This window comes from Myxocyprinus asiaticus, chromosome 32 (genome assembly GCF_019703515.2).
Source record: "Myxocyprinus asiaticus isolate MX2 ecotype Aquarium Trade chromosome 32, UBuf_Myxa_2, whole genome shotgun sequence".
Lineage (NCBI taxonomy): Eukaryota > Metazoa > Chordata > Actinopteri > Cypriniformes > Catostomidae > Myxocyprinus > Myxocyprinus asiaticus.
The window spans coordinates 42,225,320-42,241,928 of NC_059375.1; the positions used below are offsets into that span (position 1 = coordinate 42,225,320).

The following is a 16,609-nucleotide window of genomic DNA, read 5'->3' on the forward strand; positions in this document are numbered from 1 at the left end:
ATACATACCAAATTTCGTGCAAATCAGACAAATGGCCTTGGACGAGTTCGAAATTTATTTTTTTTTTTTTTCAAAAAAATCAAAGTGGTAGAAAAACTCCAGCGGAAATGGAAATCCACATGACCATATGATTTAGACCACATGACACTGAAGGATTCAGAGGGACTACAAATATTTATTTCATGTTTCTGAGTTTTTAGCAAAAACATGAGTTAGCTTACTGGTGATTTTTCACAAAATTTTGTAAACGGCTTCATGTAGACACTCTGCTTATGTATACAATGTTTTATGACCATTGGCAATTCACAGGTTCTGAATGAAGATATTTATGACCGCCATTTTTGATGATTTGTTGAATCAGTATTTTAAGAATATGTTAGCACTTATGACCAAATAAGACATTTGCCAAGTTGCAACTTCCTTGTTGAAATGGTTGCAGAGTTATGACTTTTTTTAGTTATAGTGCTCCCTATGGGTAGGATTTGGTGAAATGTGGCATACATCCTCAAAATGTCTTAATGTGAAAGTTTACCAAGTTTCATTAAGTTTGGACTTGTGTTTAGAAGATTTTGATCAATATATGGGCCACCCATGCCCAAACATGTTGTTGGCTTGGAATTCCAAAGTGCTTTGACAAATGACATTTTGTCAAATAACTTTTTGTCAGAAAGGTCTGTAGATTATATGTTACAAATTTCATGAAAATCTGACAAACAACATAAGAGGAGTTCAAAAAAGTAGATTTCCTTCAGTGCTTGGACCCCTGAAATGTCTCTAAAGCAGCACAATTAAAATCAGATATTTAGATTTCTTTAGTTCAGTATTTGGTGCCTTAAAGTGATAGTTCACCCAAAACTGTTCTGTCATCATTTACTCACCCACTTTTTGTTCAAAACCTGTATGAATTTCTTCTGTGGAACACAAAAGATGTAGTATTGCTTAATGTCCATGTCATATGGGTTAGGATGATATGAAGGTAAGTTAAAGATGACAAAATTAACATTTTTGGGTGACCTATTCCTTTAACAGGACCATATCCTACACTTTCGTAGATTTTTTTTTTAAATGTTTTACATTTACCTAAATTACCTGTAATACTTGTATATGTACAGTAAATGACATCTTTTATGATTAACTAGCCTCTGCTTACTGCTTTCAAGTTGCTGAATACTAAAAAGGTGTTTATGTCAGTGTGTGTGGTCATATTTTAATGAGGTCACCTGTCCGAGGGGAATGTTGTAACCTGACAGCAGCAGTTGTGTGTGTGTTTGGTCTCTCATCCGGTTTTAAACACAAATGGTTGGAATGTCTGTGGGGTGGAATACCAGGCACTCGGCCACACTTTATAGTTTAACCGTGCAGTGCATACTACAGAATGTAGGCCTCTCTTTTGTGAAGAAACACAGACACAGTGATTGTAAAAATGGAGGAATGTTCTTTCAACATTTAGGATTTAATCTGATGTCCTCGACTGCCATTACATATCTGCCTAGACATGAATCTTGTGATTGAGAAGAAATCATACAGGGAATTGTTTGTATTATTGGTGTCAAGCATCACTATTATTATTGCTCAAACATTGGGTTAGTGATTTGAACAAACCTTAAACCCAAAGTAAACTACTTGAGAGAGCAACTAATTATGCATTGTTTGTGCTGTGGTCATGAAAGGTATCCTCAAATCATGCAGCTTGTTGAGATGAGGTGTGCTATTATTACTATTCTAAGCAATTGAACTTTTAAGACTTAAGAATTTTGATTAGTCAAATCAACAATTAATATTAAGGATTAATTCATTCATTCATTCTTAATATTAATCAATGTTTATTATTCACCTGAACCAAAGATTCATGCCAAGTTCCAACTTCCATGGTGAAACGGATGAAGAGTTATGGTAGCGTTTTAGTTATAGCGCCCCCTATGGACAGAATTTGACAAAATTTGGTGTGCATCCTCAAAATGTATTCATGTTGAAATTGACCAAGTTTCATTGAGTTTGAACTTAATATGGGCCACGCCCAAACATTTTACTGGCTTGTAATTGTGAAGTGCTTTGACGAATGGAAAATTTGTTTGATAACTTTTTGTCAGGAGGGTTTGTAGATGAAATATGCCAAATTTTAGACTTGCATTGAAGGAGACACTCAAGTCATATCTAGATATAAAAATTTCATAGAGACTTGAGGGTGGGCTGGACTCCAACCTGTAAAAACCATAGCAAATGCATAGCATTGAACAAAAAATCTGAAAACCTTAGCAACAACATAGCAATTATCAATAGGTATTATTAGAGAAGGCATGCAAGTGAACATTGTCAAATTATGTAAGTAAAATGGTTTGTGAATGCCATTTTTAATGTTGACATTAATATACAGTATACCATAGACATATGCCCTATACTGCAACTTAATCTATATTCGGAGAACGATACTGACCTGGTTATAGTTTCATCATGAAAAAAAGAGAGTATAACTGCACAACTCAAAATATAGGCTCTTTTATTTTTATTACTGTTTTGGCAGTCAGCCTTTTTCGAGGTATACCTTTTTCAAGGCTGGCTGCCAAAACGTTGGTAATAAAAATAAAAGAGCCTATATTTTGAGTTGTGCAGTTATACTCTCTTTTTTTTTTTCACATTTTTTTTTTCTCCAAAACTTCACCTCTGAATCTAAGGTGTGCGTTTACTTGATTGTCACTTTCAAAGTATATAGTTTCATCATACCAAATTACACTTTGAGGGAAAAACATTAAACATGGCCTTGAGTTTTCCAATAGAGGCCGTATACTCAACCCACAATCACTGGAGCGGCACCAGACATGATGTCATATGGATGACAGCAAATCTGCTTGCAGTGTTTGGGTGTGCTTATAATTATCCAGAATTAAATACTGAATCACAAGAATGTGGTAATGTTGAAATTACAAGTTATTAAAATGCTTGCTGACCTGTTGTGGGGGTCACTCTGAGGGTCACCTCTGGTTAAAGAGTTAGCTGTGCTGTCTTTGGTTGTGTTTGAGATGGGTTGGAAATTGAGAACTGGATCTTATTCAGACATGATTCTGTTTTTCCTTTTATGACGTTCGGTTCCGGTAACAGATCTTGACTGCCTGCATTCTTTCACAGATGTGAACAGAAAGCTGTAGTAAAGTAGTTTTTCTTGTGCTGCTACTGAACATTTTAACCCTCCTATTGCATTGAGAATCTGCATACACCTTTTGCATTTGGGGTCAATTTTGACCCGGTGGAATTCAAGCTTATAAATCATTCATAACCAGATGGTTTTCATCTAAAACTATATTGTAAGTCATTAATAGGTTCTTAACTGTTCATACATGTAAAACGATTGATATTTTTGGCATGTTAACGGACAAATATAAAATCTATTAATTAATATGCCATTTTTAAATAATAAAATATAGAAATTATTTGACATTTCACAAATATGCATTAACTATTAACTACAGCAAAACCAGGTGTGATACATGTGAAGACATCTTTTTTTATCAACATTTCAGTGAAACGCTAACTATACAATAATATACAATTTATATTAACATCTAATGTGAGAATTAATAGTAATTTAAATTAATTTCCTATTGCTCATAACTGCTCAATACAACTTGGTGGTCAAAAGTTATAAAACCATCGTATTCTTTTTCAACTAAACTTCATCAAAACAACTGTACAACACAAGTATAAAACATTAATACTTTACTGTGTTTTTAAGCAAAATCTATTCTATTTACTCTCAAGAACTGTTGAATGTTGATGTGAGTTTTCTGTAATCTGGTTCTGCATCAGATGGCTGCAGATTAAAATATGAACAATTTCCTCTTTCAAGCCCTGGTTAGACTAATGTGTGCATGCAGTATTGCTCTCGTCACACCCCCTTTAGTCAGTAGTACCATTGATTTAGTTTATTTGTTATGTTTGTTACATCTGTCATGACTGTTTTATACAGGAATGTGTGTGTCTGTGTGTGACTGTATGTACGGTGTGTGTGTGTGCATGTTTGAAAACAAGATGCAGTCCCAGTGAGAGAGTATGGGAAAAAGGCAAAATGTAAGTGAATTGTTTATAAGAAAAAAATCTAATTCATTGATGTACAAAAAAATCTACATAATATCATGTGTAAAGCCACAGTTGATGCCCGGGTCAAAATTGACCTGCGAACGCAAAAGATGGTCATATCTCTTAAACAATTTTATTAAAAAAAATTTTATAAGGTGTATTTTGATAGTCTTGACAAAGTCACAAAGTTTGGTTCCTGTGCTAAAAACTATGTGGCATTTAAAAATGATCTACCTCTCCCGGGTCAAAAATGACCCAAACGCAATAGGAGGGTTAAAAGATTAGTTCACCCAAAAATGAAAATCCTCTCTTGATTTACTTACTTTTTAGCCATTCCAGATGTGTATGACTTTCCTTCTTCAGCAGAACCAAAGTGAGGATTTTTATAAGCACATTTCAGCTCTGTTTGTCCATACAATGCAAGTAAACAGGTGCCAATAGACTGCTGGCTATTTGATGGTCCAAAAGGCTTATTTAGTCAGCATAAAAGTAATCCACATGACTCCAGTCGATCAATTAATGTCTTCTGAAGCAAATCGATAAGTTTGTGTAAAAAATAAATCGATAATTAAAACTTTATTGACTTTAAAAAATTGCTTCCTGCCAGCAGTCGACGCATCAGTGACGTCAAGTTATTTTATTTATCATTTGCACAGCTTACACGGTACACTGGGCATTGAAACACTTGGGACAAGGCTCAGGTCACAGAAACAAAGACAATTTAACATACAGGCAAACAGCAAAGACATAGAAGTAAATATAGGAAATGTAGATGCAGAGAGGTATTCATAAAAAGACAGTACTGGGTCAGGAGTAGGGGTGGGATCCCAATATTAAACAATGACCATAGACGTAAGCGCAATGGTGCATTCACGTGAGAAGTCAGAAGCGTGCGCTTTGTTTACAACAGAGAAACGAACATCACGCGAGAGTTAGGTCATTTCAAACAGCATCCCAGCACTGGCTAGAAGTAACGATTTAAAGTGAAAAAGTTTTAATTATCGATTTATTTTTTACACCAACCTCTCGGTTTGCTTCAGAAGACATTAATTGATCGACTGGAGTCATGTGGATTACTTTTATGCTGCCTAAATATGCCTTTTGGACCATCAAATAGCCAGCAGTCTAATGGCACCTGTTTACTTCCATTGTATGGACAAACAGAGCTGAAATGTGCATATAAAAATCTTCACTTCAGTTTTTCTGAAGAAGGAAAGTCATACACATCTGGGATGGCTTAAAGGTAAGTAAATTTTTGAAAATGTTACAGTTTGAAGTGATTCATGGAAATGAATCAACCTTACCAAGTCTAGAGTCCTTGTGCTTTTTCATTTCAAATGTCTAAAAGTTTGGTGTGTGTATGTGTGGACAATAAGGTTAACGTGTTTTTATATCATGTGTGTGATTTGTGTATTAAATACAGGTAGGAAAGGAGACTGTTCAGACCACAGAAGATGCCATCATGAGGAGAGACATGCCTCCTGCTTTTATAAAGTAAGAACACACACACACACACTTTTCCTGTAAAGGTCAGGGATGATATGTTAAGTGTGTGTGGTGCTGTGTAAATAATGGAGCTGTCAATGGTTGTGTGTGTGTGATTCTGCGCATTGCTGGTTTTCTGCTTTTAATCGTTCTACCAGCTAACTGCATTGAAAATGGATTGTCTGTAAATATGTGTGTGTGTGTTTGCTGAGGGAGTGAGTGCACTCATGCAGGTGTGTTGTGTTATAAATGAGCTGCAGACATGTTTGGACAGCTAAACTCATGAAGAAACACAACTACATTTCCTGTGATGATTACTAGATCACTTTAGCATGCATGCTACACCTCAGAATACATGGAACTCCTCTGCATTACCCTCTATGATGAATAAAACATCTGTGTAAAAATACAGTTAAAGTCATAAGTTTACACCTTATCCAAATATATTTAAACTCAGTTTTTCACAATTCCTGACATTTAATCATAGAAAACATTCCCTGTCTTAGGACAGTTAGGATCACTACTTTATTTTAAGAATGTGAAATATCAGAATAATAGTTGAGAGAATGATTTATTTCAGCTTTTATTTCTTTCATCACATTCCCAGTGGGTCAGAAGTTTACATACACTTTGTTAGTATTTGGTAGCATTGCCTTTAAATTGTTTAACTTGGGTTAAATGTTTTGGGTATCCTTCCACAAGCTTCTCACATTAAGCTGTTGGAATTTTGGCCCATTCCTCCAGACAGAACTGGTTTGTAGGCCTCTTTGCTCGCACACGCTTTTTCAGTTCTGCCCACACATTTTCTATCGGATTGAGGTCAGGGCTTTGTGATGGCCACTCCAATACCTTGACTTTGTTGTCCTTAAGCCATTTTGCCACAACTTTGGAGGTATGCTTGGGGGGGTCATTGTCTATTTGGAAGACCCATTTGTGACTGAGCTTTAACTTCCTGTCTGACGTCTTGAGAAATTGCTTCAATATATCCACATAATTTTCCTTCCTCATGATGCCATCTATTTTGTGAAGTGCACCAGTCCCTCCTGCAGCAAAGCACCCCCACAACATGATGCTGCCATCTCCATGCTTCACGGTTGGGATGGTGTTCTTCAGTTTGCAAGCCTCACCCTTTTTCCTCCAAACATAATGATGGTCATTATGGCCAAACAGTTCAATTTTTGTTTCATCAGACCAGAGGACATTTCCCCAAAAAGTAAGATCTTTGTCACCATGTGCACTTGCAAATTGTAGTCTGGCTTTTTTATGGCAGTTTTGGAGCAGTGGCGTCTTGCTTGCTGAGCAGCCTTTCAGGTTATGTTGATATAGGACTTGTTTTACTGTGGATATAGATACTTGTCTACCTGTTTCCTCCAGTATCGTCACAAGGTCCTTTGCTGTTGTTCTGGGATTGATTTGCACTTTTCGCTCCAAACTACGTTCATCACTAGAAGACAGAATGCGTCTCTCTCCTGAGCGGTATGACGGCTGCGTGGTCCCATGCTGTTTATACTTGCGTACTATTGTTTGTACAGATGAACGTGGTACCTTCAGGCGTTTGGAAATTGCTCCCAAGGATGAACCAGACTTGTGGAGGTCCACAATGGTTTTTTGTTTTTGTTTGTTTTTTTTCTGAGGTCTTGGCTGATTTCTTCTGATTTTCCCATGATATCATGCAAAGAGGCACTGAGTTTGAAGGTAGGCCCTAAAACACATCCACCGGTACATGCTCCAATTCAGTACACCTATCAGAAGCTAATTGTCTAAAGGCTTGACATCATTTTCTGGAATTTTCCAAGCTGCTTAAAGGCACAGTTAACTTAGTGTATGTAAACTTCTGACCCACTGGAATTGTGATATAGTCAATTAAAAGTGAAACAATCTGTCTGTAATAGAGCCCGACCGACATGGGATTTTTGAGACCGATTTTAGAGGGGGAAAATTCACAGATTACCGATATGGTGGCCGATATTGTTAATTTGAGCTGGAATGAAAACAGACCTTTTCTATGTGGATTGTGCACCGATTTTGCACCGATATGACTATGCAAAGGTACTCAGAAGGCTGCTTTCTTAAATATTTGTATCAAAGAATATTTGACATTATTATTATACATTGTCAACAAATTCTAGAAATGAACACTGAGAAAATAAAGAATAAATAAAAATACAATAAATAGATAAATAAACATCAGTAGTACTGTTTAGTATCAGTCAAATGCTGACTATTTTAATACTGCCAGTCAATTAGGGGCAGGTTGTAAAACAAGAAGCATTTACACCTGCCGAGTCAAGAGATAAACAGTGGCAGCGGTGTTACACCATATTCTGCTATACAAGTTCAGGGGAAACTTTCAATGGTGGAAAACCAGACTTTTAAATATTACATTTTATAAATGCAACGACTGGAATTGTTCAATTGAAGGGGGTACCAAACTGCGAATCCTGAACAAAACAGTTTGGCGAATACATGTTTACACATTAGCTTCCACTCAGCTGACAAGCAATGAAAGTAGCATACGTGATTATCTAGTTAGCTATAAGCTCGTTGTCACGGAGAGCAAAAGATGGACTTTATTTACTTTCCAGCATTGCATCTCACCAACTAGGTAACAACGTAGCGTGAAATCAACACTCAACAGACACAATCCACCACTGCATCGTTGTCTGCTGAGCTGCAAAAAGATGCTCTTGACAAACTATAGCTGGCTAACAGCAAACAGATGTGATAAACATGAGTGACATGGTTATCAGGGACAGGGTTCACGTTATATTAGTTATATTGAAAAGGGAAAATGATGGGGTCATTGTTTATAAACTTTCCAGTATGTATTTCACAAACTAGTTAACAGCTTACCGTGAAGTCACCGCTTAACACCGCACTGTCTGCAGAACCACCATCAGCTCAGCTCTGTAAACTTTTTGGAGCGCACTCTGCTGGACAAACTACGTTATGACACCAATTCTAAAGCATTGTTTTCTACATTATATGTTCTGAAAAAAGTTTTCATATCTGCGTATATCGGTAAACATATATGCCGATACCGATATATCGGTGAAAGGCTAATATCGGCTGACCGATAAATCGGTTGGGCACTAGTCTGTAAACAGTTGTTGGAAAAATTACTTGTGATGCACAAAGCAGATGTCCTAAACAACTTGCCAAAACTATAGTTTGCTAATATTAAATCTGTGGAGTGGTTAAAAAATGAGTTTTCATGACTTCAACCTAAGTGTATGTAAACTTCTGACTTCAACTGTATATTTTGATTATTCTGATGTATCTGAAAGGACACCAGTATTTTTTATCAATAAAGTAACCAGAATTAATTCGTTTTCATTGAGATCTGGTGATTTTGGGTGACAGCGAAACATTGGCAATTCGACAAATTTCCTTAAGGCAGCTTTTTTTCAAGTCATACAAGTACAGCTCCTGTCTATTTGGATGGGGAAAGATATTGTTTTCTCCAAGTCCACAGATAGGCAATATGATGCTGTTTTACTCAGATGTTGTGTCATTACCGTGGTTGTGTTCTGCACAGACTTTGCGTTACACAAGACAACCCTTAGCTTTGTAAAATGCAATACTGTATTGATCTTACACATTACATTGAGTTATACCGGACATAGTTCTAGTTTGTGTGTGTCTTCTGCATATATTAATGCTGATTAACATTCACATACATTACCACAGTTCTCACCCGCCACCTCTGACACACACTGTCCTGACCTTGCTGTCCTGTGACACACACACACACAGCTGCATTGGCTCCTACCACAGAGAAATATGACACCAGTCTCTTTTCGGCAACTACAACAATATCCTCTTCACAGGAGGAGAGGACATGATGAATAGGACATGAGTGTGTATGTGTACAGGGAGTGTTTAGTGTGTGGTAATTTAGGCCTAATAAGTTGCTACTACATGATTTAGTGTTGCTGAACACTGAACCTGGTAAAGAACTACACTACCCATGATTCACCAATCAGAAAATTGACCGCCCACTTCCATGATGCACTGTGAATAACACAATCAAGACATTACTTCTAATATATTTGCTTATATCTGAATATTTTGCAATAAAATATAAGTATATTGTTTCTATACTTAAAATCAACAACTTTAAATCAATTGTTTTATATTTTTCCATAATTTTTAATTCGATGACATAATTTGCAATGCTTCATGGGATTGTAGTTCATTCCCTCATTAAAGACGTTAATTGCACAGTCTTGTATCTTTTGTCTTTTTTCTGAAATTCAAAAACTTTTTTCTTCAAATCAAAGTTTGTAATGTTGTGATTCATCTCAAAGATGGTTAGTTTGGCTTATAGCTTAGAACTCTATAATAAAAGATTTTATGAAATTCCTATGGGAAAAATAAATGGGGAAAACACTTCCAGAACCAAGAGTGCTGAAAAAGTGGGCAGGAACTGTTGCACTCTATTGGCGTGAAACTAACTAAAATTAGAAATGCTACTAACCTACTAACATTTTTAAGTAGCGTGACAGTTGTTCCGCTCTTTAAAATATATATATATATATATATATATATATATATATATATATATATATATATATATATATATAGCTTTTGCAAACAAACTGCTTGTCTGACATGTAACAGTGTAGCGTCACAAATGTTTAATTGCTGGTACCTTTTGGAATGCAAATGCTGTTCTAAAAGAAGCATAGATTCCATTCAATACTAAAAAGTGTCAATAAAAATAGTTCATTGAAATTAAAGGGCTATTTTACCAAATACTTTTGTGTGCTGTGTATTTTTATGCTTATTAGTGTATCAAACTCTTAACATGCTAACACCAAATTTCACTGAAAGCAATTGTAAGTAGCGCTATTTGTTTGTTGTGCAGAGTTGCTTCCTTATGAGGTTTCATGATGGTTCATGCCATTAGCTTAGCAACATGCTAACACCATACTTTATTGAAATAGATTGTAAGTCAAGTCAGGTGTAAAGAGCGCTTTTATATTTGAGACGTGGAGTTGCTGCCTCGACCTTTACAAAAATAGAGAGTTCTGGCAAACTTGCCATAAATTTGCCGCAAATTCACCACTTATTATTTTCATATACAGTGATGTGAAAAAGTATTTGCCTGATTCTATTTTTATGTATTTTTCATTAAAAATTCAAATTGTTTTAGATCTTCAAATGAGAGAACATAAAACAAAGGCAACCTGAGTAAACAAAAAATACAGTTTTCAAACATATATTTTGTTATTGAAGCAAAATATATCCAACACCTATATCACCCAAAAAACTAACTGCCTCCTTAAACTTAATAGCTGGTTGTGCCACATCTGCAACCAAACGCTTCCGATAACTGGAGATCAGTCTTTCACAACGCTGTGGTGGAATTTTGTGCCCACTCTACTTTGCAGAACTGCTTTTGTTTAGCCACATTGAGGGGTTTTCGAGCATGAACTGCCCGTTTAAGGAACTGCCCGTTTAAGGTCCTGCCACAGCATCTCAATTGGGTTCAAGTCAGGACTTTGACTAGGCCACTCCAAAACTTTAATTTAGCTTCTTTTGAGCCATTCAGAGGTTCAAACTCACGGACTGATGACCGGACGTTCTCCTTTAGGATTTTCTGGTAGAGAGGAGAATTCATGTTTCCCTCAATTATTGCAAGTCACCCTGAAGCACCCAGTATAAAGATGGGCAAGGAGGAGGCGGGAACCGGCTGAACAGTCAACATAAACTTTAATGATATAAGGACATAGACACGCATGCATCTCACTCTCCCACCGTGCACCCTCACGGCCGTGCATCCTCACGGCCCGGCCACGCCCTCCTCCTCGTCACAGCTGCCTAATGAGGTTTCATGATGGTTCATGCCGTTAGCTTAGCAACATGCTAACGCCATACTCTATTGAAATCAATTGTGAAGAGCGCTCTTTATGTGATATGAGTTGCTACCTCAAATCAGTCACATATGAAATTTCATGATGGTTAGGATGCTGCCTTTTGAAGGCAGCTACCTATGTAGGCACTAGGCAGCAAGTCCGCTAATTAAGTTTTGGGACACAGCTCATGTTTCTAGCCATGTACTGGAGATTAGCATTTGTTTGCATGTAGGGTTAGTGTATAGCTTCATTTGCATATACAGATGGATCATAACCATAAAAAGGCGGTCTCATACACACTCTCTCTCTCTGTTTTTCTCTCACTCTTTGTAGGGTCGAGAACGCTTGTGCGAAACTGGTGCAGGCTTCTCAGATGTTAAAGGCCGACCCGTATTCTGTCCCGGCCAGAGATTATCTGATCGATGGCTCACGTGGGATTCTGTCAGGCACCTCTGACCTGCTTCTCACATTCGATGAGGCCGAGGTATAGTGTGACTTTAACAGCATTAAACGGGGGTGTGTGTGTGTGTGTGTGTGTGTGTGTGTGTGTTTCGACACTGACAGATTCTCTGCTCTCAGGTTCGTAAAATCATCCGTGTGTGTAAAGGGATTCTGGAGTATCTGACTGTAGCTGAGGTCGTGGAATCGATGGAAGACCTTATCACATACACAAAGAATCTGGGACCAGGTGAACATGCACACAATCAAAAAGAGTACAATATACACACATTTATGAAGGAGAAGTGTAATTATTTATAATGTTAAAACACTTAAGCTTTTCCCAGTTTAGCATGCACAGACAGCTATAGGTAAACCAACACAACAAGAATAGAAACCAGGTTTCTTAAAGTTAATTAAAATGTCGCTGTTGACCGTTACGGCTGGTTAGAACAACTAATCTAAAATTAGCCGAGTACTGAGGAGAACTATCACTTGTATCGTACCTGTTGAAGACACATTAAACAGAATATTAAATCACGTCTCTTATTATGTTTTTCCCGCACAGGTATGACAAAGATGGCGAAGATGATTGACGAGCGACAGCAGGAATTGACTCATCAGGAGCACAGGGTCATGCTGGTGAACTCCATGAACACGGTGAAGGAGCTGCTGCCCGTCCTCATATCAGGTCTCATCTGACCTCTGACCTCTTTCAAGTCAACACAAAATCAAAACTGACCCTATTTACATTCATAATATACATATCTGTTTCTGCACGATTCGTCAGTGCACATCAGTGTCAGAAATTACGTTTCCTATTTAGGGGCAGAATTTGCCCTCTGGATTCCCTTACAAAAAATCGAAACTAGCCGCAAATTTGCTGCTCATTATTTTCACATGCAAATGAGCTTTTGATTCGCCGCAATTTGCCAGAAATTTGCAGCTCTTCGCCAGTAGTGGTGAACCTCCGGCAAACCCTTGGCAACAATGGATAAGTTGCCGCAATTTGCCGCAAAGTTCATTTGCGTGTGAAAATTATCAGTGGCGAAGTTGCGGCAAGTTTGCGGCATTTATTTACATAAATTCTCAGACTAACATCTTTTTAATATCTGTGGCTTGCAATATATTTAGAAATATATCAGATTTTACTCAGAAGAACTCATTATAAGGACATTTTTAATTTTGAGGGCATTTTTGTCACTTTCGGTGGCACTTTTCCCCTGATCCCCAATTAATTTCTGATGCTGGTGCACATAAATAAATAACTGAATAAATAAAAAATCTGAATCTGTAATAAAAAATGTCATCTCTTTTAGGCTCACCGCTCAAACTCTTGGTTTATGTTAACCATTAGCCAAACTAAGCCATTCTTTTATGCTACTGTTGTAGGTAATGCAGCCTTTCTAAAATCATCAACATTTTACAATAAGATTTCAGTAAATTAAGGTGTCATGAACTAACAATGAATTATTTGTGAGTTCATGTTAGTTTATAATGCAATAACCAATGTTAACATTTACAACTTTTAATGTTAAAATTAGAGCTGTCAGAATTAACACGTTAACGCATGTGATCAATTAAAATTTAACACATTCATTTTTCTTAATCGCGATTAACTCATTTACCATTGTTACAGCATAAACACTTGTTGGAAGGGTGGAACCTTTGTAATGTGTCTGTCCGTAAGTCATTACACTGACGCACTTCACAACACACACACAGCGCCTTTGCATGTCGAACTAAATGACGATGGAACAACGTACTGAAAACCAAGTATATAATAGTCTTTAGTGTTTTTTTTAAAACAAACATTCAAAACATATCAATTTATAACATCAGCCATCAAATCAAAAAGTTATTGCTGCAAAATAAAATGTCTATCCAGCATTGACCAAAAACGTCTATATCGCTGCACCTCTACATTGCATCTACATCTACATGATGCTTATATACGCAAGTGTGAAGTTCCTAATGGTCATGTTTAAATGTCTAACATAGGCATTAAGATCTTCGTTACGACCAGGACATCTCAGGGGAAGGGTGTGGAGGAGGCACTGAAGAACAGGAATTTCACCGTGGAGAAGATGAGCGCAGAAATCAATGAGATCATCCGTGTACTGCAGCTCACGTCCTGGGATGAGGACGCCTGGGCCAATAAGGTGTGTGAGAGGGCAAAGGTCACTGTGTACTTATGCGCATGGATTGATCTCTCGCCTTAAGAACGCAGCCATCTAAACACTACTCGCTTACAGAGAGCAATATACAGTCTGCTCACACATATGCATGGAACTATTTTAAACAATTTACTCCCCAAATACGCATGCATGCATACCCTTACGAAAATCAAGAGTTCGTGGCAAATTTTCCGCAGACTTGCCGCAAATTCGCCACTGATAATTTTCACAGGCAAATGAGCTTTGCGGCAAATTGTCCATTGTTGCCGTAGGTTTGATGGAGGTTCACCACTACTGGTGAAGAGCTGCAAACTTCTGGCAAACATTTGCGGCGAATCAAAAGCTCATTTGCATGTGAAAATAACGAGCGGCAAATTTGCAGCTAGTTTCGAGTTTTTTGTAACCCTGGAAGATTTGACATAAACTGCCTTTTTGTCTTAGACAGCAACAAAGCAGTGGAACATAAATTTCTTTTACTTATTAGAGTGTGAGTATTTGGGGTTGGGCAATATAGACGTGTGTGTTTGTGTGTGTGTTTGTGTGTGTGTTTCTTTCTATGTCTAATGATGTGTGTTTATATGGTTTATTCTGAATTCAGTACAAGTTAAAGGGATAGTTCACCCAAAAATGAAAAATCTCACCCTCATTCCATCCCAGATGTGAATGACTTTCTTTCTTCTGTTGAACACAAACAAAGATTTTTATAACAATATCTCAGCTCTGTGGGTCCTCACAATGCAAGTGAATGGGTGCCAACATTTTGACAATCCAAAAAGCATATAAAGACAGCATAAAATTAATCTATACAGCTCCAGTGGTTAAATCCATGTCTTCAGAAATTATATGATAATTTTGGGTGAGAAACAGATCAATATTTAAGTCAATTTTTACTAGAAATTCTTCTCCCTGCCTAGTAGGGGGCGTATGCATGAAGAATGTGAATCACCAAAAACACAAGAAGAAGAAGAATGTGAAAGTGAAAGTTATAGTGAAAATGGACTTAAATATTGATCTGTTTCTCACCGCACCTATCATATCGCTTCTGGAGACATTGATTTAACCACTGGAGTCTTATGGATTACTTTTATGCAGACCTATGTGATTTTTGGGGTTTTACAATGTTGGCACCCATTCACTTGCATTGTATGGACCAAAGAGCTGAAATATTATTGTAAAAATCTTCATTTGTGTTGTGCTGAAGAAAGAAAGTCATACACATCCGGGATGGTATAAGGGTGAATAAAGATGAGAGAATTTTCATTTTTGGGTGAACTATCCCTTTAAGCTCAATTGACATCATTTGTGGCATAATGTTGATTACCACAAAAATTAGACTAAATTATTTTTTGTGGTAATCAACATTATAGCACAAATGCTGTCAATTGAGCTTAACTTGTATTGCACCTGGAATATTCCTTTAAAGTTTTCTTGCTGAATTTTGGATTATAGATTGGATGAAATTAGTTCAGCTAGGTTCTTTGCATACATTAATTTATCAATTTAATCTAAACTGTTACTGAGGTGCCTCCAGATCACTTTTAAACAGAAATTAAACAGATTGCAGATGGAGTTTGCTATCTCAAACATCTAAAAGGGTTTTTGCTGCCACAGTATGAGACCGTTCTTTTTACACTCATATTGAAAGAGGAAACATTATACGGTTTTTGTATTGAATGTGATAACCTGATTGCCTTTTTTAGAGATGCAGTTACTGAATCTGGCTGATGCTTTATTACATGCATGAATTTATCAACATATCTCACTCTTTAAAGCATTTTAAAGTTGTGGCTATGAACGGATTTGACAAAAACAATGTCCGGAGAAATCGCACAATATGTGTAAAGAAATTGTGTAATTTTTTTGATAAATAAATGTATTATTTATATAATACTAAATAAATAAATAAATATATATATATATATATATATATATATATATATATATATATATATATATATATATATATATATATATATTTTTTTTTTTTTTTTTAAATCATTAAGATTTTTATGACAAATAAGCAAATTTATCCTCCAAATTCTCATTTAAATTATCATGCCTTAAAGGAATGTTCCAGGTTTAATACTATTTAATAATTTTGTGGTAATCGACATTATGCCACAAATGCTGTCGATTGAGCTCAACTTGAATTTAACCCGGAATATTCCTTTTAATTAGGCTTTGTTTTGTTCTTTTGATTTTAGAGTGAAATATCACCTGTGCATGTTCTTTACAGATTTCATGGTACTCTCTAGTGTGTTTTGGGAAGTGGGTGTTTTTGGCACGGTTGAAGCTTTCAGATGTGGGTTTTGGGTTTTGGAGCTGGTGAGAACTTGGCTTGTGGGTTGTTGATTTGTTTCATTTTTCTCTTTCTTCTTTTCTCTTTCACCTTTTCTGTCATTCTGTTTTCCTTAGTTCAAGTTTTGTTGAAATATCTTTCTGTTTCTCCTTTCTTGGTTTGTTTTCTCCCTGTAGAAGGTAAGGATGTGTGAGCATGCTCTCTCGCCGTGTGTTAGCAGGTGTATGCTCAGCCTCGCTTATGCGTGATGTCATCAGATTGAGTGAAATGATTGGTCA

At 36.7% G+C, this 16,609-nt stretch overlaps 1 protein-coding gene across 1 annotated transcript in view; it reads left to right on the top strand.

Moving 5' to 3' along the window:
• The window catches only part of vclb (vinculin b), a 59,621-nt gene that overhangs the window by 14,284 nt on the left and 28,728 nt on the right, over nt 1-16,609 (top strand). The window contains exons 2-6 of the mRNA XM_051667173.1: nt 5,495-5,565; nt 11,751-11,901; nt 11,997-12,105; nt 12,424-12,546; nt 13,857-14,017. Coding sequence (XP_051523133.1) covers nt 5,495-5,565; nt 11,751-11,901; nt 11,997-12,105; nt 12,424-12,546; nt 13,857-14,017 — 615 coding nt within the window. The remainder of the gene's footprint in view (nt 1-5,494; nt 5,566-11,750; nt 11,902-11,996; nt 12,106-12,423; nt 12,547-13,856; nt 14,018-16,609) is intronic.